Source organism: Balearica regulorum, chromosome 3 (assembly GCF_011004875.1).
Source record: "Balearica regulorum gibbericeps isolate bBalReg1 chromosome 3, bBalReg1.pri, whole genome shotgun sequence".
Classification (NCBI taxonomy): domain Eukaryota; kingdom Metazoa; phylum Chordata; class Aves; order Gruiformes; family Gruidae; genus Balearica; species Balearica regulorum.
The window spans coordinates 113,245,268-113,267,815 of NC_046186.1; the positions used below are offsets into that span (position 1 = coordinate 113,245,268).

The window sequence follows — 22,548 nt, forward strand, 5'->3', positions numbered from 1 at the left end:
TACATACATACAGCTCAGAGGGAAGCTGGCTCAGATCTCCTGCAGGAAAGTCACACGTTGCAGATGGGCTGTGATTGCTGCAAGGGTCCTGGGAAAGCTGACAGGTGAGATCCAGTGGTAGAGCCTGCTTGTTTCCTAAAGACTGGTCTTTGAGCAGCCCACAGGATGTGGAGGGGGTCCTTGGCAAATAAATAATGGGTGGAAAAAGGGGAAACAAAGGTGGAAGCTCGCACTGTGGTGGCAGAGACAATCCTGCTGCTCCAAAGGAGTACCTCTGTTGACCGTTGTGGTTTGGGAACAGGACCTTGGCGTTGTACTGTTCAGCTCTACCAAAACGTCACCTCAGAGACCTAAAGAAAGGCAAATTTTAAGTGCTGGGGAACAAAACAGAACATTGCTGTGCTGCTGCACTACCTGCAGCATGCAATACTGTGGTCTTCAGAGCCTCAGGAAAGGGGAAAGCAGAAAGGGAAGGTGGAAGCTGCTGCAGCAGCATCAGTCAGAGGCAAGGAGCCTTTCCTGGAAAAGGGGGAGCAGAAGAGAGAGAAGGTTGCAGAAATCTGTGGAAGCCATGCTGGGACAGAGGAGGCAGAAAGGCTCAGCAGCATTTTGAGTTGTGGTGTTGACAGGGACCACGTACCAGTGAGATGGGGCAAGGTGGTAGTTCCTTGTCCTGCACTGCAGTGGTAGGGGAACACCTGAGAGAGAAATCGCTGCTGCCTAAGAGACAGGGACTCTGCCTCCACCTCACGGGGCTCACAGGTTTGGCCCTGTTGGTCTGGGGTGACCCCATCCTGTCCCTGCACCCAGCATTGTTGCAGCAGGCCATGGTGCGTGGGGCTGGCGGGTCTGCTCCTAAACTGTGAGTTGCTCAGACACTTGAGTGTCTGGTCCTGTGTCTCAGTGGGGACCTCTCCACGGTGCTCTGTGCTTGGGACAGGATGGTGGGAGTGTGCTGGGATCGTGGTGACTTTGTTCCTCTCTTATTCCTGCCTTTTTCTCTCCCGTCTGTCTGTCTGTCCGTCCGTTCGTCTGTCTGTTTCTCTGCAGGCGTTTCTTTGAGGGAGTCTCTCATTCTGGTTCCCAGACTGAGATCGGCAGTCTGCACAGCCAGAAAGGGCAGGATCAAGAGTCGGGCAGCCCTGTGAGTTACACCACCACCACCACCACCACCACCACCACCACTTCTTGCCCCTTCCCCCCCAGCCAGCCCAGCCTCCCTGCAGTGCCTGCAGCTCCCTCTGAGACCACAGCTCCTGGCAGCATCTGCCTGGGGCTGCTCCTTCCCTTCTTTCCTCTTCTTTTTCCCACCGCAGGCAGACAGGTAGCAATGGGGGGCATCTTCTGGGGCCAGTCCCAGGGGGACACCGGGCTCCCCTGTGGGAGCGTGTGTTCTGTGAGGCCAGGCATGGGTCCCTGGCAGCCACTCTGCTTGGGGTGCTCCATCCTGCTCTGACCCCACTCCCTGTCCCCCAGGGCGAGGCAGATAAGCGGAAGCCAGGAGCGCTGCGACCACAGGAAGAGCCAGGAGTGGAAATCCCTGCAGTGGTGAGTCCGGGCTACGGGATGTGGAGCGGGGCTGGAACTGCCTCAGGCCTTGCTTTCTGGGGTACCGGGGGTGCCCACCAGCTTGGGAGCAGGGCTGGGGGCACAAGTAGATTGGGCTGGAGAGCAGCAAGAGTGCAAGGAGGGTTAGGGTCTGCAAGAGATGCAGCCCATCCTCCTCAAGGCCCTGCAGCCTTGGCTCTCCAGCAGGGCCACCAGGCCTACCATGGATGGGGACACCCATGGGTGCAGGGAGCAGGGCAGGGAGAGCGGCGTGTGTGACGTGACTGCGTGTGGCCCTCAGGAGCTGGCTGCAGAGGAGCCGTGTTCACGGCTGGCCCCCACAGAGGCTGCCACGAGGGAGGGCAGTGTGGACAGGCTGGCTCAGCTGGGGCCCGGGACCAAAGCTGAGCTCCCCAGTGCCGTGTCCCCCAGGTAAGGCAGGTCCACGCCCCATGCCAGGGCTGAGGGAGCTCACGTTAGCTCCCTGGAGCGAGTGGGGGTTGGTGGAAATGGAATTTCCTCAATAGTGTTGCCTCTACTGCTTCTCACTCACAGCAAGGCAGAGAGCAAGCAGTTGTGGCGTCCCCGCAGCACCTCTGTGAAGGACCGGCAGAGCTCAAAGGGACAGGGTGGCCGTGCCAGCAGCCTGGACAGTGAGAGCTCTCCAGACTCATGGCATAGCACCCAGGTGAGGTCCTGGAACCTGCCTCACCTGGAGGCTTCTCACTCAAGAGCCCTGCCAGGCCCTCAGCCCTGAGCAGAGTGGCCAAGGCAGCCAACTGGGGTTAACATCCTTGGTGATGCTGTCATAGGTGCCCCGAAAGTCTGTTTACGATCAGCTGAACCAGATCTTGGTCTCAGACGAGCAGCTTCCCGAGAGCATCGTGCTGGTGAATGTTGCTGAGTGGCAGGGCCAGGTGAGTAGGCGTGATGAGAGCTGGATGCATGAGGGAAGCTGTAAGCAGGGTCCCAGGGGATTCTCCCAAACATGGCAGGGTGTCTTGGGGAAACTGCCACCAGCTGTGCCCTCCTCTCCTGCAACATGGCCCTTTCTTTGGGGAGACAGTGCATTTGCACATTGCTGAGCTACATACACAAGAATCCGGTGTGTCCTCTCCGTCATGTGCCACACACCAGTATTGCTGGATCCTCAAAGCATGATGCCCTGAGCAGTCCCAGAAAGGCTGGTTGACAGGCTGTGCCTTTTACCCTCACTGCTTGGTCCTGGCTCCCAGTGTCCACGCTGGTCAGAGCTTTGTTAGATGCCCTGGCAGAGGTGCCAGACTCCCTCTGCTGGCACCAGGCCCTGGGAAGCAGCAGAGGTGCCGTTTCTCACTCAGGGATGGGAGAGCATAGCCCGCTGTTAACTGCGTTGTCAGAGCTGGGGTCTCTGGGCAGGGAGGCATGTGAGGCCTTCCTGCCTCATGCTGATCACCATCGTGCTGTGTGAGGATGGGCACAGCCCCTGATGAGCACCTTCCTCCCCCATGCTTGGAGGAGTTGACTGCTGAAGGTGAGCAGGGCCACGTACATGTATGCAAACACGCAAACAGCAGTTATATAAGGCACTGGTGAGACCCCTTTGGGATCTTGCATCTACACTTCACATCCAGAAACAGTGCTGGAAAATCAAGGTAGGGTTTGTGGCAGAAGAAAAAGCTTCTCAGTGAGAGGTGGTGGAGTCTTGACCCAAGCCACACATCCTTGTCCTGTTCCTGCGGTAGCTCTTGCCCTGATGGGGAAAAAGGAGCAATGTCTACTCCCAGACCCTATCGTGGCATCTTCTAAGCCCCCTTGCCTAGCACAACTGCCTGTTTTACTACTGTTCAGCTGCACGCAGACATCTAGAGAGCAAGAGAAGGGAACAAGCAGAGGGGAACTGAGCCTAGATCTGGGCCCTGCTGTGGGATGGCAGGATTTAAATCAGAGGTTCCCTGGACCAAACCCTTTATCTGAAGGAGCACAGCCTGGTTCTTGGGACAGTTTTGCGCTTGCCATCGCAGGGTGGTGGATGCTGTACTCAAAGGTGACAGTAAGGGGCTGGGGCAACCAGCCCCCTGGAGCAGAGCTGGTAGGAGTGGGGATGCTTGGGCATGCAGCCAGGCGTGATGTGATGGTTTCAGCTTCCCTGCATGGCATGGGTAGGGACAGGGGCCCCAGCTCTATCCTAGGGGGCACAGGGGACGGGACAGGCGTGGGCTGCTGCTGGCCAGCACCCCCAGAGTGCCTTAACCTGAGCTCTCTGCATTGGCAGTATGTGAGTGAGCAACTCCAGGCGCACAAGCAGTTGGTCGTATCTACCTGCTCCGTGGCGGACATCCAGGCAGCCTTCAACACCACTGTCTCCCGCATCCAGCGATAGTGAGTACAGCTTGGGCTCAGCCTGACAGCTCCCTGTAACTGCAGAGAAGGGCTGGGAAGGGCCCTGGCTCCCCCAAGGCTCATTAGGACCCTTTGGGATTGTGGACACAACTATAGGAGCTGGAAATTGTTAGCAATGGGTTTCTGATGCTGGGTTGGCTGGTCTGGCAGGGCATGTCCCCTGCTGAGCCCCTGTGCATCCCTCACATCCTTTTCTCTCCCTTTGGCAGCTGTAACTGTAACTCCCACATGCCTCCCCCAGTGAAGGTGGTGGTGGCGGGGGACCAGAGCTACCTGAGCATTGTCCTCCGTTTCTTTGTGGAGCAGCTGGCCAGCAAGACACCTGACTGGCTCAACTACCTTCGCTTCCTGCTTGTGCCTCTGGGTGAGAGCCACCACACGCCCAGCCCCAGGGTTGTCCTCTCCCACCATCCTGGGCTCCCCCAGCCATAGCCAATGTTGCCCTTCTCACCTGCAGGCTCTCACCCTCTGGCCAAGTACCTGGCCTCAGTGGATAACAAATACAGCACGCTCTTCCTGGACACGGCATGGCGGGAGCTGTTCAGCAGGGCTGAGCCACCCATTGCAGGTAAGGAGCGGGGCCGGCCAGGGCCAGCAGTGCCCTCAAGGAAAGCCCAGCTGCCCCAAAAGCCCTGACTGCTCTTTGCACCCGCAGACACTGTGGATATTGCGGGCCGTGTCGCCCAGTTCATCGCTGGAGCCAGCCTCTCTCACCAGCTCCCCATCTCTGAGGCCATGCTGACGTACAAGCAGAAGAGGTGAGCGTGGCCCTGGGGCACCTGTCCTGCCGTATGTGGCCCCAGTCTGGGCTGTGCCTGGGACAGGGCTGTGGGAGACGGGGCACAAGTGAGTGCTCTATTCCACCGATGAGCAGTGCGGTGCTGAGGGGAGCTGGGGTTCCACAATGAGAGGCTCGCAGCGCCATCCCCTGCCACCCCCTAGTGCACTCGGCCCCTCCAGCAGCTATGGGCTGTGACAGCCCCAACAGGGGGACTGGCTGCCAGGGCTGGGCTGGGGGCCGCAAGCTGGCACTATGCTGCCCGGGGGTTGACGCTCGTGTTCCAGCTGCGCTCTCACCTCTCCCTTCTCTTGGTTTCTGGCACCCAAGGAAGAGAAGTCTCTATTTTGATTTTTATATCAGGTATTGGCTTGTGCTTGCTGTGCCGCTGCCTGGCCCCCCCCGCCTCCCCCCCATGTGTGTCCATCCCTCTTGCTGTGCAGAGGAGCCGTGACCCCAAAGCGGGGCAGGGCTGCCCTCCCGCATGCAAGCCCTCTCCCAGCACTGGAGGGGCCAGCTCCTTGCCTCCTTGTGTAGTGTGCCCTGTGCTGCCATGTTGGGGACAGGGGGTCCCATGGGAGGGAGGGCAGAGGAGACAGTCCCAGTGGCCGTGAGCCACCATTGGCCCCTGCCAGCGTGGGGGTCCCTAGGCCACAAGGCTAGTCGCATGGCACTCCGTGCTCAGCACACTCAGACCCTGACCAGCCTCTCTTTCTTGTGCAGCCCCGACGAGGACTCCTGCCAGAAGTTTGTACCCTTTGTGGGGGTGAGTGCATTGAGAGGCCAGCAGGCAATTTGGGCTGGGTGGGGAGGGGCAGTGCACAGCCCTGCTGATGCTGGGGATCATCTGACTTGTCTCTCCTTGCAGGTTGTGAAGGTGGGCCTGGTGGAGCAGTCCTTCAGCGCCTCCGGTGAGTCCCTGAGAGCCCACAGTCCCTGGCTCCCTTCTCCAGTCGGGAGACCCTTGTTGGTGTCCCCCAGCCCCACCCTGACCCACACTCTTCCTCCCCAGTGGACTCAGATGATGCCACAGTCTGCACCCCCTCCCTGCTGAGCTCAGTGCCAGCCACTGGTGGAGCAGCTCCCTATGGCAAGGAGACTGTGAGCACCCCACCACCCTCCCCGTCTGTCAGCAGCGGCCTCTCGGGTGCTGGGTAAGGAAGCCCCACTTGGTCTGAGGCAGTGGGTGCTGGGGTGGGAGGGTTTGAAGGGGTCACTGGCCAGGCTGCTACACCCTGGGGTTATTGGGCTGATGTGCTCCCCGGGCAGGCTGCAGCTGGGCTACGGGTAGGGAGAGGAACAAGAGCAACACCTGTGTGGTGCATGGTGCTGCCCATCTTGCCCAGGTCTCTGAGCCCTGGTGTGGAGGTGATGGGCCTGCAAGTGGACTACTGGACAACACAGGGGCTGGACAGGAAGAAGGAGGGCGAGAAGCGGGAGACGGGTATCAAGAACACACTCAAGAGCAACTTCCGCTCACTCCAGGTCAGCCGCATCCCCAGCACAGGGGAGCTGGTGCCCCCTAGCACCATGGCCATGACCGTGGTCACCAAGGAGAAAAACAAGAAAGGTAACCAAGCCCACCCTGAGGTGCTCGCCAGCTGTGGGGGCCACACTCCATTGTGAAAAGGTCGGGGGGGAGCCCGCAGGAGGGCAGGGCTGAGACCTGGCCCAGGAGGGGCGAGTCAGTGCAGCCAGCCCTGGGGTAAGGGCTCCCACCCAGGGCCAGGTGGGGACATCCTAACATTGGTCATGTCTGGCCTCGGTCCCTAGTGATGTTCCTGAGCAAGAAACCAAAAGAGAAGGACCTGGAGCCCAAAAGCCAAGTCATCGAAGGGATCACACGCCTCATCTGCACAGCCAAGCACCAGAACACCATGTTGCGAGGTGAGGGGAGGCACAAGCCCCATGGGGCCATAGGTGTCAGATCAAGCAGCACAGGCTGCCTGTGGTGGGGCTGTGCCTCATTGCACCCTCTCCTTTCAGTTTCCATAGATGGGGTGGAGTGGAATGATGTGAAGTTTTTCCAGCTGGCAGCACAGTGGCCAACGCATGTCAAGTACCTCCCTGTGGGCATCTTTGGCTACTCAAAGAGTGTGTGAGACGCAGGGGCGGCCATGGGATGGAGCTGCGGAGGGTCGCAGGAGGAGACAGGGAGACGGAGAGATGGACATGCTCTTGTCCCCTGTCTTCTGCGGCCCAGCCCCTGCCTGCTCTGCAGAGGAAGATACCACACCTGCACTGGTTCCTGTGGGCCAAGAGCCATGAAGGTGAGGCCAGTGAGACCGGGTCCATGCACCCTCTAACACCAGCCAGGGCACCATGCCATCTGCCTCCCATGACCCCAACAGCAGCCTGGGACAAGGGTTGGCACCAGCCAGCAGGGACCCAGAAAGGGCTCTGGGCCCTGCTCTCCCCCGATGCATCTGCCAGGCCAGCTCCCCACCAGCCAGCCGGGGCCCCAGCTGGGCTGGGCCCAGGCAGGTTCCCCAGCGCAGGAGCCAGCGGGATTGCTCTTGGGGGGGGGAGTAGGGGGCAAGTGCTGAGCAGGGCCCACCACCCCCGTACCACCCCTCACCAGCCCCACTGCCAGCCTTGCACTCCTGTGCCTGGCCCTGCAGGGCTGAGCCTCAGCAGCTTTTCTAGTCCCCCTGCAGCCCTGCTGCTGAGGCTGGCATAGTGCTGCCGAGGCTGTCCCCAGGCTGCTGGGGGTCACCCTCATCTCCCCATCCCTTCCTGACCAGCCCTGCCCCATGGTGCTGCCAGCTGGAGGTGTGGCGTGGGGGCACCTGGGTTTTTTTTTTTACAAGATTCTATTTTTTTTAAATTTATTGTACGGTTACTTTTCGGGATTAATTTTAATAAATTAATGCTGGTACCATTACAGCAGGGGTGTTTGTGTCCCTCCATGCCTGAAGGCACGGCCCAGCACAGCTGGGAGAGACCAAATGTGAGTAGGGTATGGCTACCACCACTCCAGCAAGCACAGGTGTCAGGGCTGGCTGGGCACAGCAACCAGCAGTATGACCTGGCCCTGCTCCCAAACACCCGCCAGCTGAGCTCTCCAACAGACTAGAACTGGGAGTGGGTGGTTGGTGCAGCTTGGCTCGTTTATTTAAAGTAAAACCCACAGAGTCCATGCAGCCTATGTCCTCCCAGCCCAGCCAAGTCCCTGACTACCTGAAGGTGGAAAAAGTCTGTCTCCTTTCAGCAGAGGCTGGGCTTGCTGCCATCTTGATCTCTACAGTCTGGAAGGCGACCTGAGGCTGGACCTGGGAGGTAGCGGGTGTTGTAGGTTCAGCAGAGATGTATTCCAAGACATGAGGTCTCTCCTCCTGGCGCCGGAGATAGCCCTGGTTCAGCAGGTGCAGGACACAGGACAGCACATCCACGCTGTGGCAGCAGAAGCTCAGGAACTGCAGCCCTGGCCCCAACTCACCCTTCTGACAGGCATCAATCACCTACAGCAGCAAGGGAGCCCCACGCTGCAGTGTGGTGCGGCACCCAGGTGGCCCCTCTGCCCCTCAAGCCCTCCATACCCTTACCCTAAACACCAGGTTGTCAATATGGAGCTGCTTCTCCACCTTGAGGATGCGGGTGATGAGGCAGCAGAGGATGTTCCTCTTCCTTTCCAGGGCGCTGACCTCAGCCCTCTCCGCCCGCAGGTACCTCTGCCGAGGCAGCAGCCTCAGGCGGCGGCCAGAGGCATGGGCCAGGGCTGCCTGGTTCAGCCGCAGTACACCTGGAGCTAGCACCCGGCCCAGGGTCAGCCAAGCCCGGAGCTGGGCCCTGAAGGAGCCCCAGGACACACGTGGGGCTCTTGGACCCAGCCCCGGGCCTCCCGCTGCTGCCTTCGCAGGTGTCAGCCCCGTGCCTGTCCCCCACACGGCCCCAGGCAACAGCCACATGCACAATCCCCAGCCCCGCACACACAGACCCGAGACCCAATCACCCACAATGACCCACCCACACGCGGCCCCAAGCCCCAGCCCCACACAACCACCCCAGCCCTACACATGGCCTCAGGCCCCAACTCGACACGCAGACCTGAGCCCTGAGCACTGACAGACTCACCCCAGCCCACTCGCTTCCCCTACGAGCTCACGCACCCCTTGGGGCTCAGAGCAGCACCTCCCCAGGGGTGCCCCAGCCCACGCTCACCTCCTGGCGTGCAGCTCTGCACCAGGATGCCCTCGCCGTGGGTCAGCGGTGTCAGTGCGTGGTGCACCAGGTCAGCAGGGAGCCCTGTAGCCTGTAGCAGGGTCTCCACAGCCACCTCCTGCAGGAGGGCATGGGAGGGCAATGGCCAGCCAAGACCCACCAGTAGCAAGCCCAGCCACACAAGGCGGCGGGGGGGGGGGGGCTTGTGCCCCAAACACCACTGGAGACCCCACTGGAAGGGAGGACACGGCCCCGCTACGCTCCAGCATCCGCTGCCTCCCTCGCCCCCACCACGGCCCCAGCTCCTACCTCGGCACTGTTGAAGCACAGCAGGATGTACATCTGCAGTGTGGAGACGTGGAGGACGCAGTCTCCAAACTGCAGTTCCGCGTGACCCAGCCACGTCCACTGCAACCGCCGAGGCTTCGTGCACTCCCAGACCAGCTGGCTCTGGCCTGCCAGAGACCGTGTCAGCACAAGGGCCAGGGTCCAGCCTGGCTGGGCGCTCCCAGCACACCCCAGCGCTCCGCCACTTGTGGCTGAGCTGCTGCGGAGGGCCCGGGCCCTGCCAGACCCCACGCGCACCCACTGCCACGACACTCACTCCGCCGGCAGAAGTTGGCAAATTCACGCAGGGGGCAGCTCAGGGACGCCGAGAAAAACCTCCCAGGTTCATCCATGTAGCAGAACGGGGAAACGGGCCAGCAGCGCGGGGACAGCGCCAGCACCTTCACCTCCGGCACAGCCGCCTCTGAGGCCGTCCCCAGTGCCTGGGCACGTGGACACGAGGGTGGCTCAGGACAGGCCCCAGGATCCCCGTGAGGAACACGGGCAGCCCCCAGCCTCCCCACTCCACCAGCACGCCCACCTCGTCCAGGCCCGTATCCAGCTCCAGCAGCCGCTTGTCCTGCTCCTGCAGCTGGAAGAGGTAAAACTGCTGCTGCAGCTCCTCCGACTCAGCCAGGTTGCTCAGCATCCCTTGGGGGAAACGGCTGGGGAAGCACAGCCCGATCTCCTCCACGATGGCTCCTTCCAGCCAAGACGGCCCTTGCGCCAGGAGCCGGTCCCCCAGGTAGTGCCTGCCACGGCCGCCAGCGTCAGGTCAGGGGCCGGCCCGAGCCCCGTGGCCACCAGCCACCCGCCAGGAGACAGAGACAGCCCCAGCCCCAGCCTCACTCCAAGGCGCGCGGGCCCAGCAGCACCTGTCTCCCCTCCCTGTCGCCAGCAGGGAATGTGCCTCTGCAGGCTGGCAGCACCCACGGGCCCTCACAGCCTTTCCCTCCACATGCCAGAGCCAGGAGAAGCAAAGCGGGAGCACCGCTGCCACAACAGGCCAGGCTCAGCCACGGCCTCAGCACTGCCTGCGCCTCCCCCACCGCACCACACTGCACCGCACTGCACCGCCCCACACCAGGCCCTAAGTCCCGTGGAGACACAGCACCCCTCACCGGTAGAAGTGCTCGAAGGTGTGGGCGAGCTCCAGGCCGCTGAAGACGACAAAGGGCTCCAGGATCTGATGCAGCCGCTGCAGCGGCCCCGCACTGCCCGCAGCCCCATGGAGCTCCTGGATCTGCCCGTCAAGGTAGCGGGCAAACTGCTCACTCACCTGCAGAGGCACAGGGCTGGCTGCAGAGGGGGCCACGGGGCCAGGCTGGGGCAATATCCCTGCGGGGAGCAGCTGGGAAACCCTGGGGCTCTCGGGCAGGGGCTGAGAGTGCCCAGGCACCAGGCTGAGACAGGAGTGCACTGGGGCTGGGGCCACGCCATGACAGCGCCACACGCTCGCAGCTGGGCACCGTCCAGGGCCGCCACAGGGCAGGGCTCGGTGGCTTGTGCCTCGGTGGGAGGCCAGGACACCACCCACCCAGAGCTTGCCTCAAGGCCGTGGGCCAGGGCAGCCTCCCCAGCCCGTGCCCGGAGCCGGTGAGGCCAGGGCCCCGGCACTGGTGCCACGCTCCCACAACTCACATGCAGGGTGGTAAGGAAGGAGAGCTGCAGCAAAGCCCCCGCAAAGCCCTGGCCCAGGGCCAGCACAAAAGAGGCTTGCTGCCCAAAGAGCTCCGCCGTGGCTCCGCGCAGGCGCTGGTACAGCCCGCAGTATCGCTCCACAAGGTCTGGCGCCTGCCCTGCTGCCTCCAGGAACCTCTGCACCTGCAGGATGCACCACAAGAGGGGTGAGCCCCGCAGCGGGACACGCCATCAGAGGGGTGAGCCCCACAGCACGGATGGCCTCCAGGAACATCTAGTCCCAGCCTGACTCTGCCGACATCCACTGCCTGGGATCGGCCAGGGGCCAACTAGAGGCCCCAGTGCTGCCACAGGCTACCGAGAGAGAGAGCCTGCGGCAACATGGCAGCGCAGCCCCAAGGCCTGGGCAGGGGCTGCAAGGGCAGGACAGAACCACAGCAGCAGCCCAGCAGGAAATAAGTAGCCCAACACTGTACCCCTCTCCCAGCCTGCAGCACCGGCTTGACACCTGAGCGCTGCCAGGGTGGCAACAGTAGCAGGGCTGTCCCCACACCCCCCCGGGCCCCGCAGAGACCAGGTACAGCCCCACGCTCCCAGGGCACTGCCGGGCCCCGCTCCACCCTACACCCACCCACTGTGGGGTCCCACGTGCCCTCTCCAGCCCCCACGGCCGGCCCTCCAAGCTCTACCTGCTGCTGCACCACGTGGCGCCAGCACTGCGAGATGCCCCACAGGCTGCTCGACTTCTCCACCACCGCCTTCGCAGCCCTGGCCGGCACCTCCTTGGTCTTCCCCTCCTTCCCGCCTGCCAAGGGGAAACCCCGGGCTCAGCACGGCTCCGTGGGCAGGCTCTGCACACTGACCACCAGCAGCCTCCCCCTCTCCCTGGGGGTCACAGGGCAGAGGAGATGCCGGGAAGGCACGGTCACAAGCCTTCCCCAGCTACGGAGCCTCCAGTGCCACAGGACCCTCCCCAGCAGATCCCCACGGCCACAGCCTGGCACTCTGGACCCACCACCCTCCCAGCCCCACGGGAGGGCAGCCCCTTGCTCACCAGCTGCTCTTGCCTCCTCTGGTGCTGGGCCACCAGGGTCCACGTGCACCAGCAGCTGGGTCAGGCGCCGCACACGGGAACCAAAGACAGCACTGCGGCTCGTGGCACGGCGGGGCAGCTCCGTGCTCTCCAGGTACTCGCTCAGCAGCCAGGCCAGCGGGCTGACGCCGTGGGGGTCTGCGAGGCCAGACAGACTCAGAGCAGGGTGCCTCAGCCTGGGGCATAGCACGGACCGGGCCCAGGAGAGCAGAGGGTACCTGGGCTGGTGATGCTCTGCACCAAAGGGTTCACCAGGGCCTCCCAGCACGTCCTGCCCAAGGCCCGGGCCGCCTCGTCATCAGGAAGGAAGCGGTCGGCAAAGCTCTGCTCGTGCTGCAGTGCCCGGTTCAGCCTGCAAGAGAGACCGGGCAGCACACGGTGCTGCCGGGCACCTGCTGATGGCCGGGGGAACTCCCCCAGGAAAGCAGAGCGTGCCGGTCGCTCCCTGCTCTGCTCCTTGCCAGGCACAACGGCTCGGCAGCCCCACTCGCCCCCAGCAGCCAGGGCCCTTCGCTGCCCCCGGGCCCTGCCCACACTGGGCCCTCGCGGCCAAACCCAGGGGCGGTGCGGTGCCCGTGGCCGCGAGATCCTGCCTGCGCCTGACCCACCTCTGCCAGGTCAGGACGCGCCAGCCCCTGCGGGGCACCTCTCTGGTGGGTTAGCCCTGCCCACGGGCCCAGCTTAAACCTGGGGGACCCCAAGCTGGCCCTTGCCCTCTGGGACCGCTGGTGGCCAGGGAGGAGCAAGGGCCCCTCCCTGTTCAGGCGGAACACCCGGCTGCTCCTCTCCTGGCCTTGCAAGTCCCCTCGTGGGCTGCCAGCATCCCCCACCCAGCCCTGGGACACCGGGGACACCGTGGCACAGCCAGGAAACAATTCACCTGCCAAAGAGCTGCAGCAGTTGCCCCCGGTCCTGGCAGATCTCCTGGCACCAGGCATGAGCCCGAGCAGTGCAGGAGAGGAACGTCCGCCGGCACAACTGCTCCTTGAAGATGGGCCAGAAAGTGGGCTTGGGACCCAGCACCTCGATGCCGCGCACGCGTGTGTCAATGCCACCCTACGGGAGAGCGCGACCCTCAGCTCCTCAGGCACGGCCCTCACGTCCCACGCTGCCAGCTCCCCGGCCCGGCCCCCTGCTCCCCTACCTGCTGGCACCGCTTCACCCGGATCTGGATGACAGGCCAGAAGCGGGTCATGTTCTCCAGCAGGATCACTCTGCTGTCTGAGGGCAGGATGGTCACCTGCAGGCAGACAGCAAGCCCTCAGCACACCAGGCAGTGAGCGCCAGCCGCCCTGCATGCTCCCCTGGCCGCCCCCCACTAAAGCCGTCGTCTCTGTCCCCCGCCAGCAGCCCCTACATGCCCACAAGGCACTCCCCACCAGGGCCCCACTTCTGGCTCACAGCCCCAGCACACCAGCCTGCCACCCAAGTCTCCAGCACCCGCTGCCTACAGCCAGGAGGAGGCTCCCCCAGCACAGCTCCTGCCATCCCTACCTCCCCGCGAGGCACCCCCCAGGGCCTCGGCACCAGGGCCAGACCTTCACGGGGCACAGCAAGGACCAGCCCGCTGCTCCCGTGGGGCCCCATGGCCTGAGCAGCCCGCGCCAGACTCACCGCGTTGAGCTCAGTTCTGATGGTGGCAGGGCTGTCTCCCCCCAGCACCACGACACGGGCTGGCATGTAGCTGGAATCCTCGCTGGCCACCAGCATGCTCATCTCCCTGCAGCGCAACAAACACGGTGCTGCTCAGCAGTCCCCCCTCCCTCCCTGCCCTGGCCCCTGCCAGCCCCACGCACTGCTGCCCCCCATCCAGCAATCCCCAGCACGGGCACCGCTGGGGCAGGGCTCGCACAGACCCCACAGCCCTCTCCTCCCCGCACGGCCGCTGGTCCTCCTGGCCCCAAAGGCCCCCAGCCCTCCTGGCCCAGCCCCACCTGACCACCACACCACACTGCATGTGGACAGTGATGAAGTGCGAGCCGGTGCTGCCGTTCGACTCCCAGTAGGTCTTTGGGTTCCTGTCCGTGAGCCTGCTGGCCCGGTGGGGGTTGGAGGAGACCTGCACCTTCTCCCAGCACTTGTCCTCCTTCACCTCCACGCTGGAGCCTGCGGGGAGAGCACACGGAGCCTCCAGCCACCAGGCCAGCACATGCCAGGCACGGGGCTCCAGCTCCCGCTCCCTGCACTCACCTCGGCACAGGTTGCGCAGAAAGACGTCAAAGAAGGGGATGCTGATGGGCTGGTGGCTCCGGCGGTGCTCCTCAATCTGCCCCAGGACCAGCTACGGGATGCGGTGAGGCTCTTACCAGGGGCCCTGGGTCCTCCTCCCCTCGCCCGCCGCACGGCTGCGGCAGGCAGAGAGCAGAAGGCTGCCCCGAGGTGCCAGGGACAGCTGGACGGCCCCGAGACCCAGAGCCCCAGCGCAGCCGGGCCTCCCCAGGCCCACCTGGATGCAGCCAGCCAAGATGCTGGTTGTCAGCTTCTTGTAGAGGCTGGCGTACTTCTCACAGTCGATCACCAGGTCGAGCAGGGCTGGCGCCAGTGACGGGGCCGTGCCGTGCTTGTCCAGGCCTTTGGACAGAGCCTCGCGAGCGCCCACGCGGCACATCACCACCGCGCAGTCCTTGCTGGCTGTGGCCAGCCGGTGCAGGAAGCCAACAACCTCCTGCACCACCTGCTGAGCAAGGCAGACGTGAGCGGCCAGGCTGGTGCCGGGAACCTGCCAGGCCCCAGCAGCAGGGTACCACAGTGCTCCGTCCCCTCCGCCCCGACACCGCAGCAGCGCCCGCAAGCGCCTGGCCAGGCACGGCACTGGGCATGCCAGCCGCCGGGACGCCGCCACGGCCACAGCCAGGACAGCCGCTCCCCACCTTTCCCAGCGCGTTGGCCACAACAAGGCCGGGCTGCTGCAGGCAGGGACCCCGCTTCACCAACACCAGGCCTGGCCGATGCACGGCACAGCTAGCAAAGCCGCCCCTGCCTGCCGCGAGTCCCGGGACATCCTCACCTCCCGGTCGCTGCTGTGGGCACTCAGGGAGGACAAACAGGGCTCCACACACTCATGCCAGGGCAGCACGTCCTCCTGGTAAGCATCCAGGAACTTGTTCAGGATCCTGAGTGACAGAGAGGGCCCACTCAGGCCGGGGCACGCAGAGGCAGCCCTGCTGCCCTGCCCCATCGGGAAGGCCGGTACCCCACAGGGACTGGGAGCCAAGGCTCCCCAGGCACCTTGGATGTCCCACCAGCACCCAGGCACCTGCTGCTCTGTCCCCACATGGCCCTGTGCCCCAGGCCACCCCAACTGGCACCTGCATACGTGCTGGGCCACACCTGCCCCTGCCGAAGAACAGCTCCACCAGGACCCACAAACGTGTCCTGTGCCCCCCCCAGCGTCACCACCAGCACTCACACACCTCCTCCAGAGGCCCCAGACCCTCACCAAATCCCCCTGGACCCACCTGAGCATGTTCAGACTCACAGCCTTCTCCGCCCCCAGCAGCTCAAAGCTGCGCAGCAGCAGCCTGAAGCACCTGTGGTCCTGCAGCAGCTGCGCCACCTCGCCAGAGGTGACGGGGCCTTCACCATAGAGCTGCCGCTCCAGGGCCACCACCACGTCCTTGGACAAGATGCCGTCCCCCAGGCCGCCCAGAAGCATCCGCACGTCCCTCAGGTCCAGCGGGACCTCTCTGCCTGCCACAACAAGGACACGTGGGCCCAGCCCAGGCACTCGCTTGAGAGGCGCAGGCAGCTCTGCCCGCTGCATCCAGGGGGCCATGGCACGGCGGGAGGCGCGGGCGGCACGCTACCTGCTGTCTCCTGGCCCAGGGGCAGCCGGTGCTCCGCGAGGCGGTTGATCGCGCTGAGGGCCAGCATCGCGTGAGGGCAGCCAGTGCTACGCCCGTCCCACCAGCAGCTCTGCAGCACCGTGGGCAGATCGCAGCTCGACAGCTGCTCTGCCAGGCCCTGGTGGCTGTCGATCAGCATGTTCACCACCAGCAAGCCGTTCTGCACACCTGAGGAGCCCCTGCAGGGACAGAGCAATGCGGGTGCCTTCCACCCCCAAGCACGCAGCCTCCCCTGCACCCATAAGCCACCTGCCCGCCTTGCCCCACCACACACACACACACGAGGGTCCTCCCACCCCCAGGCACTGTCCTCACTCTGTCCCTACCCTGGGACCCTCTGCATGGTGCTGATGGCAGCAGGGATGGCACTCAGCAAGCTTGCCGAGCCCTGGCTGGAGGCAGAGCCGATGCTGGCAAAGATCTCCCGCATCATCTGCGCGTCGGCATGGTTCAGGGGCAAGGGCTTCCCACCGGCACCTCCCGGCTCATCAGCCACAGCTCCCACCAGCACCTTCAGGGCCTGCAAGGTCAACAGCACTCAGCAGGGCAGCGGGCATCTCCGCTGCACCTGGCCGAGCCTGCGCCCTGCCCTGCCCACCTACAGCATCCCCTCTGCCACACTCACCGCCAGGCCAGCCTGCTGCACCAGGGCGGAGGACGGGTGCTGCTGCATGCAGGCCAGCACAGCCCGCGCACCACCCTCCGTGGCAAATGGCACGCGCCAGTCGTACTTTGCCATGAGCACGGCCAGCAGCCGCAGCGTCACCACCACCAGGGCCTTCTCTGCCACCTCAGTGCTCAGCAGCTCCGCTGCCACCTTCACCAGCTTCTCCCTGCATGGGAAAGGATGCCTCAGGAGCAGCCTCCGGACACTGCCGCCGGCACGCTGGCACCCCAGGCCCTGCCGGCCACCTTCTCCCTGCCCGCGTGGTTCGACTGCAGCTGGGTCAGCCCCAGGAATGAGACTGCCTGGGACAAAGGGACAACAGATCCACGTCTCTTCTCGCTGAACACGCAGGGACGTACCGGCCTTCGCACTTCCACTGCCACCTCCCGCACTCCAGAACTGTCCCCCACCCTGCCAACACAGCCCTCCCCAGCCAGCAGGAGGGCTGCGCAGCACCCCACGGCTCACCCAACGCTCCTGGTCCCCAGCCTGCCCTGGGCTTTGCCGACTTGCTGCTCGAGCTCAGGCTCCTCCGCCAGGATCTTCGTGATGTGCCTGAGCCCAGCTAAGCGCAGCCCCACCTCGGAGCTGCTGCTCTGGATCACGTCCACCACGGTGGCAATCTTGGCCAGCGAGCCCCTCTCGCTCACCCCCTTGCAGCTGCCCAACACTGCTGGGAGACAGGCAGGGACACAGGCGTCAGGGCAGCAGTAACACCTCCAGAAACTCCCGGGGTGCCATGCACCCACACACCTAGCACCCAGGCAACCACTGGGCGCCTCGACTCCCACGCCCTCCCCAGAGCCTTCCTCCATCCACGCAACGGAGCCATCTCCAGCACCGTGCATGTGCCCCAGCGCGTAGCAGGCGATTACCTTTCATCTGCTCCTCTGTCACCTCTGGGAAGAACAACCCTTCCCTCTCAAGGAGCTCGCCAAACAGCTGGGAATCCGACTTCACTGCTGCAGCGGGGGCGTGGGGCAGCACTGTGGCTGCGGAAAGGTCCTCCTCCTCCTCTGCCTTGGCCGTCGTGGCTTCAGGGCCAGTGCTCCTGCAGTCGGCGCTCTCCGAGGACACCACGGTGCTCCCCTCACCACCCTGCTCGGCTCCTCTACCGAGGAAGTATTTGGCATAGACGTGGGAGCCGCGCAGGTCACGCTGAGTGCTGCCGTGACACCGCTTCTCCAAGACCCGCAGCACCTTCTGGGCCAGCTTCACAGGTACCGACAGCTGGATCAGGGCTTCTTCATCCACCTCCGACAGCTGGACAGAGGGGGTCAACTTAACCCTCACGGACTCCCCACAGACATCACTGTCACCCCTTGTGACGGCCAGTGCCAGAATGGACAGAAAGGCTGCACTGCCGGAGGCCCCCAGGGCCATTCTCCACTGTCACCCTCCCCTGCCCGTCCCCAACCCAACTACCACCAGCCTGCTCTCGCCACCCAAGCGCAACCAGTACAATCACCCCATGGGCTTGCCTCGCCTACCCAAACCTCGCTGGACACAGTCACTCTGCCAGGGTCGTGGCAGACTGCGCTTCCTCTCCTCTCTCTTCACCCCTTTGCTGCGCCCAGCTCCCCACGCTTTCACCATCCCCCACTCACCCTCCCATTTCAGTCCCATTTCTGCCCCGTTCAGGCCATCCCTGCACAGCTCACACTTGCCACCTCCTCCTCCAGGCCCAGTCCCTTCCCTAACCTTCTCTCTCTCTCCCTCCCTCCCTCCCGTTTCACCACTGCAGGCTCTGGCCCATACCTGCTCTCCCTGGTCCTGCTGGATGACAGAGGTGATCTCTTTCTGCTCCTCTGCTTCCAGCTTCTTCACAAAGAAAAGCAGCTCCCACCACTCAGCACGGCTCAGGACCTCTGCAGCCTTGGTCGGCTGCTCCCCCAGGTAAGGCAGGGAGTACAGCCCCCCAAAAGGCTTGCAGAAAAACGGCTGTGCAACTGCAGGAGAGCGGAGCAAGGAAGGGCACTGTCAGCTCTGCTGCACCCCCCACGTTCCCCAGGCAAAGAGCTCATGGGGATCATCTGGGCAGAATTGATCCCCACTGTCCCACAGCCTGCTCTGGGAAAGGGAGGTGGCAGGAGGGCAGCAAGAGAAGGGGAACATGCTGGGAGGAGACCCCAGAAGCTGTAGAGATGGGGATTACCATCTTCACTTGAACCTCTTTGGGCTGTACAACAGAAAACGCTCAAAATGGGCACCTCTAGCTCGCTGCTCCCCCAGCCTGTTCCCATAGTGCCTGGACCAGCCAGGACAACGCACTGGGACACCAGCACCAGCAGAATCCACAGTGCCAGCATGCAGCTGCAGAAGGGTTGGGGAGAAAAGCTTCAGGCCTGACAGGCTGCTCACCTGCTGCCAACTTGTGGTTGTGCATCAGGGTGGACACCTTGTCTAGGCCCTCATGTTCCTCTTGCCCTGAAGGGCCGATGATCTCCACCATGTGCCAGTGAACCCAGTACGTACAGCCCAGGGCTTGCCAGTACACCTGAGGAGGAGAGCCCAACGCAGACCCAGCTAAGGGAAGGTAAGCCCAACCCCACTGCTCCCATGCAAAGCTGCGTGCTTCCTACAGCAGACAGGCCCCCTGGCAGCCCCTGCCCTCCCAGCAAAGGATACCTGCACGGGCGGTGTGCCATCATTGCTCTGGCGAAAGTCACCCTCATCACCTGCGCTGACCTGCTCATAGTCCTCCAGCATGCGCACCCGCATGCCACGCACCAGGTTCGCCTGCACATACTCCACATAGCTGCTGCGGCTTGGGAAGGCTGAGCGCGTCTTGAAGATGCTGGGCTCTTTTGGTGGAGGAGTGGGGGCTTCTTGAGTAGCGGTGCAGGATGTGGCCCTGTGCCGGAAGATGGAACGGGTGGTGCGAGGCCGCAGCTCCTGTTGGGGCAGCAGCTCTGGCTCGTGGCTGTGGTCCCAGCCCATCACGTGCACCAGCTCCAAGATGAGGTTTGCCATAGCCATGCTGAACTCAAACTCCTGCTTCACACGGCTCCTCTCCTCAGTCAGCAGCCCGGGCACGGCGCAGTCCTGCTGCTCCCCTCCCTGCTCCATGCCACTGCTGAGCTTGTCCATGAGAGAAGTGACACACAGGTAGCGCTTCACCAGGACGAACAGCAGCTTCCCGGGGATCTGCAACAAGCACAGCTGTCGGACACCACCCTGCAGAGCACCTCCAGCCCCAGCTCTCTCCGAGCCACCAGCTCACCCACAGCCAGGCTCCTGTGATAGCTCCAGACCTTTCAGCCCACCCTTGTCCCTCTGCTCAGACAAGGCTCTCCATGTGCCTCTCCACCACCTCTCCCAGCCCCAAGCCAGGCCCAGATCCTGGGACAGCTCTCCCAACACCCAGTCCTGCTCAGCTGCCCACTGCCAACTACCCTCCTGTCCCAAACAAGACCACCAGCTCTGGCCCCCCACTCTCACCCCTCCTGACCCCTAAGCCCACAGGCCCAGGGCTGCTGCTACCTGTGGAAGATGAATGCCCTCAAAGGACATGCAGTGCTCTTCAGAGGATGTTGTCTCAGCAAACAGCTCCAGCAAGGTGTAGCGACCATCAAAGTCCATGTGCTGCTCAATGCCATCCTGCTGGCTCAGGGACAGCAGGACATAGGCCCAGCTCCCTGCAACAACAACAGAAACCCTTCAGGCCCCCTAAAGAGAACCCTACCCCACCCCCTGTGCAGGCAAGAAACAGCTTTGATGCTCAGTGTAACCTAGAACCATGTTCTGTCCTTTAATCTGGATTGGCAACATTTTGCTCCACTGAGTAACACCAGATTTTTCCACCCCTAAAGCTGCAAGATTCCCCCAAAGCAGCAACCCCAAATAACTGACTCCAGAACACGGTCCCAGGGAATAAAAAAAAGTTACGCTTGAACCTGAATCAGCCCCCCATCTGCCCCACTGGACAGCAACGTGAACTCTAGGACAGGGAAAGTCAGATCGCTTGTGGGACACACACACCACCACCAGCAACCTTCCGGGCACACCCAAGCCTCATCAGGCACCTCCGAGCCACAACAGCTCCCCTCCAATGAGGGGACGGGTGAGGACCAGGCCTCTACCCACCGGGGCCTGAGGAAAGGCTCCCTGCCAAGAGCAGGCCAGAGCCTTCCCAACTGACAGCACGCAGCACAGACACCCCAACGCTCTGCCAAGCCCCTGGCCAGAAGGCCTCCTAACAGCCAATCAGCGTCCCAGCTCGGGAACCCGTCAGGGGAAGGAGCACCCAAGTCCTACAGCACCCCAGACAACTACGACCAAGGAGCCGCTTGGAAGCTCTGAGTCTTCCCCTTCTGCCAACGAGCCCCAAGACAGGTGGCTTCCCAGGCACCCCACACCTACAACAGGACCGCCACCCCCCTCGGCTGCCCGGCAGCACCTCCTCGCTGGCACTGAGCAGCGGCAGCCCCCACCTGCGTCGTGCGAAGCCAGGGCCCTCAGCATCTTGCCGGCACTGCGGCGGACTTGCTTCTCCTTGTGGCACAGCATCTTCATCAGCAAGTCGAGGGCTCCCGTCTCCTTGAAGGCACCCGCCAGCGAGCCAATGCTGGCGTACGCGCTCAGCACGTGGATCGTGTTGAGGATGGAGGACTCGGGGGCCCCCGTCTCGGACATCTGACGGCCAGCTCGCTGCACCAGGCTCCTGACATCAGCCTTCATCTCCAGCAGCGAGCCTTCGTCCAGTGGGACATCGGCAGCAAATGGGCTGGCTGCCTTCTCCTCTTTCACCCACTGCCCTTCCGGCTTCCTCTTGCCCAGCAGCGCCGGGCAGCTGGCACAGACCTCTTCTGCGGACATCCACATCGAGATGTTCTCCGGCTTGCTCTCTGCAGAGGAGACACTGCTGCCTCCCACTGCTCTCTCTTCCAGGCTGACAACACTCCACTGGATCAGGTACTCAGGCTGGCCATCATGGCCTCGCCGCTGCCGCAGCAGCTCCTCCGGGTAGGCCTGCAGTTTGGGCCCCAGGTGCACAAGCAGGTTGCCATTATGCCGCTCGTTCACCATGACAGGAAATATGCCTGCAGAGACAGAGGGGAAGCAGGAGCTAGGGAGAGGCGCTTGAGGCGCAGGGTTTGCTATGGCTAGAAATCTATGATCCTGTGGGTCACAGTGCTTGTAACGTGGCAGTGTAACAGAAATAAAACGTGCCATTGTACTAGCAGTACTGAAGGTCAGTGCTGTAAGCCCCTAACACAACAAGACCACTAAAGTAGGAGATACAGCATACAAAACAACAGGGCAGGACACAGTGATCTTTGGATTGTTAAAGGGGCTGTGGGCACAGCAGGAACACAGCCAGCAGCGCCCAAGGAGGGCAGCTCTTCCCAGGAAGCTCAGCTGTAAAACCCGGTTGTGCGCTGACAGAGCTCCCCAAGCCGGGTGGGGTGTGCCTGCTGGCCCTGAGGGCCAGTGCAAGCCTGTGCTGGAGAGCTCCGCTGCCCATCACCCAGCTGGGTCTGGAAGCACCGTCCAGGTGGCCTACGCCCTGGCCACCCCGGTTCCTGGGACACGCACGCTAAAGGCGGGCGGCACGGCACCACAATTACCGGGGAGCGGGCTTGCGCGGGCAGGTCCCGCTGGCGGCCCGAATAAAGCTCCTTATAAGCGTGGACCAAGCGAGAGCTCCCGGGGCAACGAGAAGCGCCTGGCCCTGCCCGGTCCGGCCTGGCTGCCGCAGCCCCTCCCCGGCGGGCAAGGCTGCCTCACCTCGGGGCTCCGGTACCGAGGTCTCCCGCAGGGCTCTCCAGAAAGGAAAGGCCCGGGACCGCCCCAGGATAGCTCCGCTCCCTCCACCGCCGGGCCGGGCCGCGTTACCTCCAGCACCGCTCCCACGCCGCTTCCGGGTCGGTGGACACGCATGCGCATGCGCAGCGGCACGCCCGGACGGGAGCCGCGCAGGACCAGGATTAGCCCGCCAGCGGCCGCAGCTGGCTGCACCGGGCGGGTAGCACCGGGGAGGCCGGGACAGCGTGGAGGGGGGGGGGGGGTTCAGGGCCGGGGGCTGCATGGGGCTGGGGACACAGGGAGAGCTGGAGTGGTCATCCTGGCACTTGGAGGGGCAGCAGGCTATAGGGCAGCGCGG

The 22,548-nt window shown here is 63.5% G+C and overlaps 2 protein-coding genes across 9 annotated transcripts in view; one reads left to right on the forward strand and one right to left on the reverse strand.

Moving 5' to 3' along the window:
- LOC104639305 (phosphofurin acidic cluster sorting protein 2) overlaps nt 1–7,594 on the forward strand; it is a 72,717-nt gene extending 65,123 nt beyond the window's left edge. Inside the window, exons 10-24 of the mRNA XM_075749535.1 lie at nt 1,051–1,144; nt 1,477–1,548; nt 1,850–1,980; nt 2,104–2,236; nt 2,361–2,465; nt 3,803–3,909; nt 4,140–4,294; nt 4,388–4,498; nt 4,586–4,688; nt 5,432–5,474; nt 5,577–5,619; nt 5,721–5,862; nt 6,055–6,278; nt 6,482–6,595; nt 6,695–7,594. Coding sequence (XP_075605650.1) covers nt 1,051–1,144; nt 1,477–1,548; nt 1,850–1,980; nt 2,104–2,236; nt 2,361–2,465; nt 3,803–3,909; nt 4,140–4,294; nt 4,388–4,498; nt 4,586–4,688; nt 5,432–5,474; nt 5,577–5,619; nt 5,721–5,862; nt 6,055–6,278; nt 6,482–6,595; nt 6,695–6,810 — 1,693 coding nt within the window. The 3' untranslated portion in view covers nt 6,811–7,594. The remainder of the gene's footprint in view (nt 1–1,050; nt 1,145–1,476; nt 1,549–1,849; nt 1,981–2,103; nt 2,237–2,360; nt 2,466–3,802; nt 3,910–4,139; nt 4,295–4,387; nt 4,499–4,585; nt 4,689–5,431; nt 5,475–5,576; nt 5,620–5,720; nt 5,863–6,054; nt 6,279–6,481; nt 6,596–6,694) is intronic.
- A 210-nt stretch (nt 7,595–7,804) lies between these two features.
- LOC142601143 (cullin-9-like) lies at nt 7,805–22,331 on the reverse strand. Of its 8 annotated transcripts, none has more exons than XR_012834761.1 (30): nt 22,173–22,246; nt 20,876–21,484; nt 19,926–20,080; nt 19,071–19,589; nt 18,804–18,939; nt 18,201–18,391; nt 17,318–17,705; nt 16,911–17,112; nt 16,401–16,608; nt 16,102–16,295; nt 15,737–15,954; nt 15,389–15,620; nt 14,938–15,043; nt 14,377–14,607; nt 14,121–14,211; nt 13,865–14,036; nt 13,545–13,650; nt 13,075–13,170; nt 12,811–12,986; nt 12,149–12,282; nt 11,892–12,068; nt 11,527–11,642; nt 10,838–11,020; nt 10,318–10,475; nt 9,738–9,948; nt 9,474–9,639; nt 9,179–9,324; nt 8,870–8,987; nt 8,254–8,497; nt 7,805–8,169 (listed from the first exon to the last, which is right to left on the reverse strand). XR_012834761.1 is itself a non-coding variant. In XM_075749530.1 (30 exons), the coding sequence occupies exons 2-30, from the start codon at nt 21,468–21,470 to the stop codon at nt 7,885–7,887; spliced, it is 5,913 nt and encodes a 1,970-aa protein (XP_075605645.1). In that variant the 5' UTR covers nt 21,471–21,484; nt 22,281–22,331; the 3' UTR covers nt 7,805–7,884. The 8 variants fall into 8 exon arrangements, 5 of the variants coding, with proteins under 5 accessions (XP_075605645.1, XP_075605646.1, XP_075605649.1 ...); XM_075749530.1 differs by lacking the exon at nt 22,173–22,246 and adding an exon at nt 22,281–22,331 and having other exon boundaries at nt 8,254–8,456; XM_075749531.1 differs by having other exon boundaries at nt 8,254–8,456; nt 14,377–14,604; nt 22,173–22,279.
- Nucleotides 22,332–22,548: the final 217 nt, after the last annotated feature.

Bases quoted from the DNA above. Each gene is read 5' to 3' on its own strand.
- LOC142601143 (XM_075749530.1), bottom strand. From the start codon at position 21,470: ATGGTGAACGAGCGGCATAATGGCAACCTGCTTGTGCACCTGGGGCCC. The intron at 17,706-18,200 runs GTATGGGCCAGA...CCCTCTGTCCAG, and splicing joins AGCAGGACCAGGGAGAGCAG to CTGTCGGAGGTGGATGAAGA. The intron at 9,325-9,473 runs GTGAGTGTCGTG...GGTCTCTGGCAG, and splicing joins TGCCAACTTCTGCCGGCGGA to GCCAGAGCCAGCTGGTCTGG.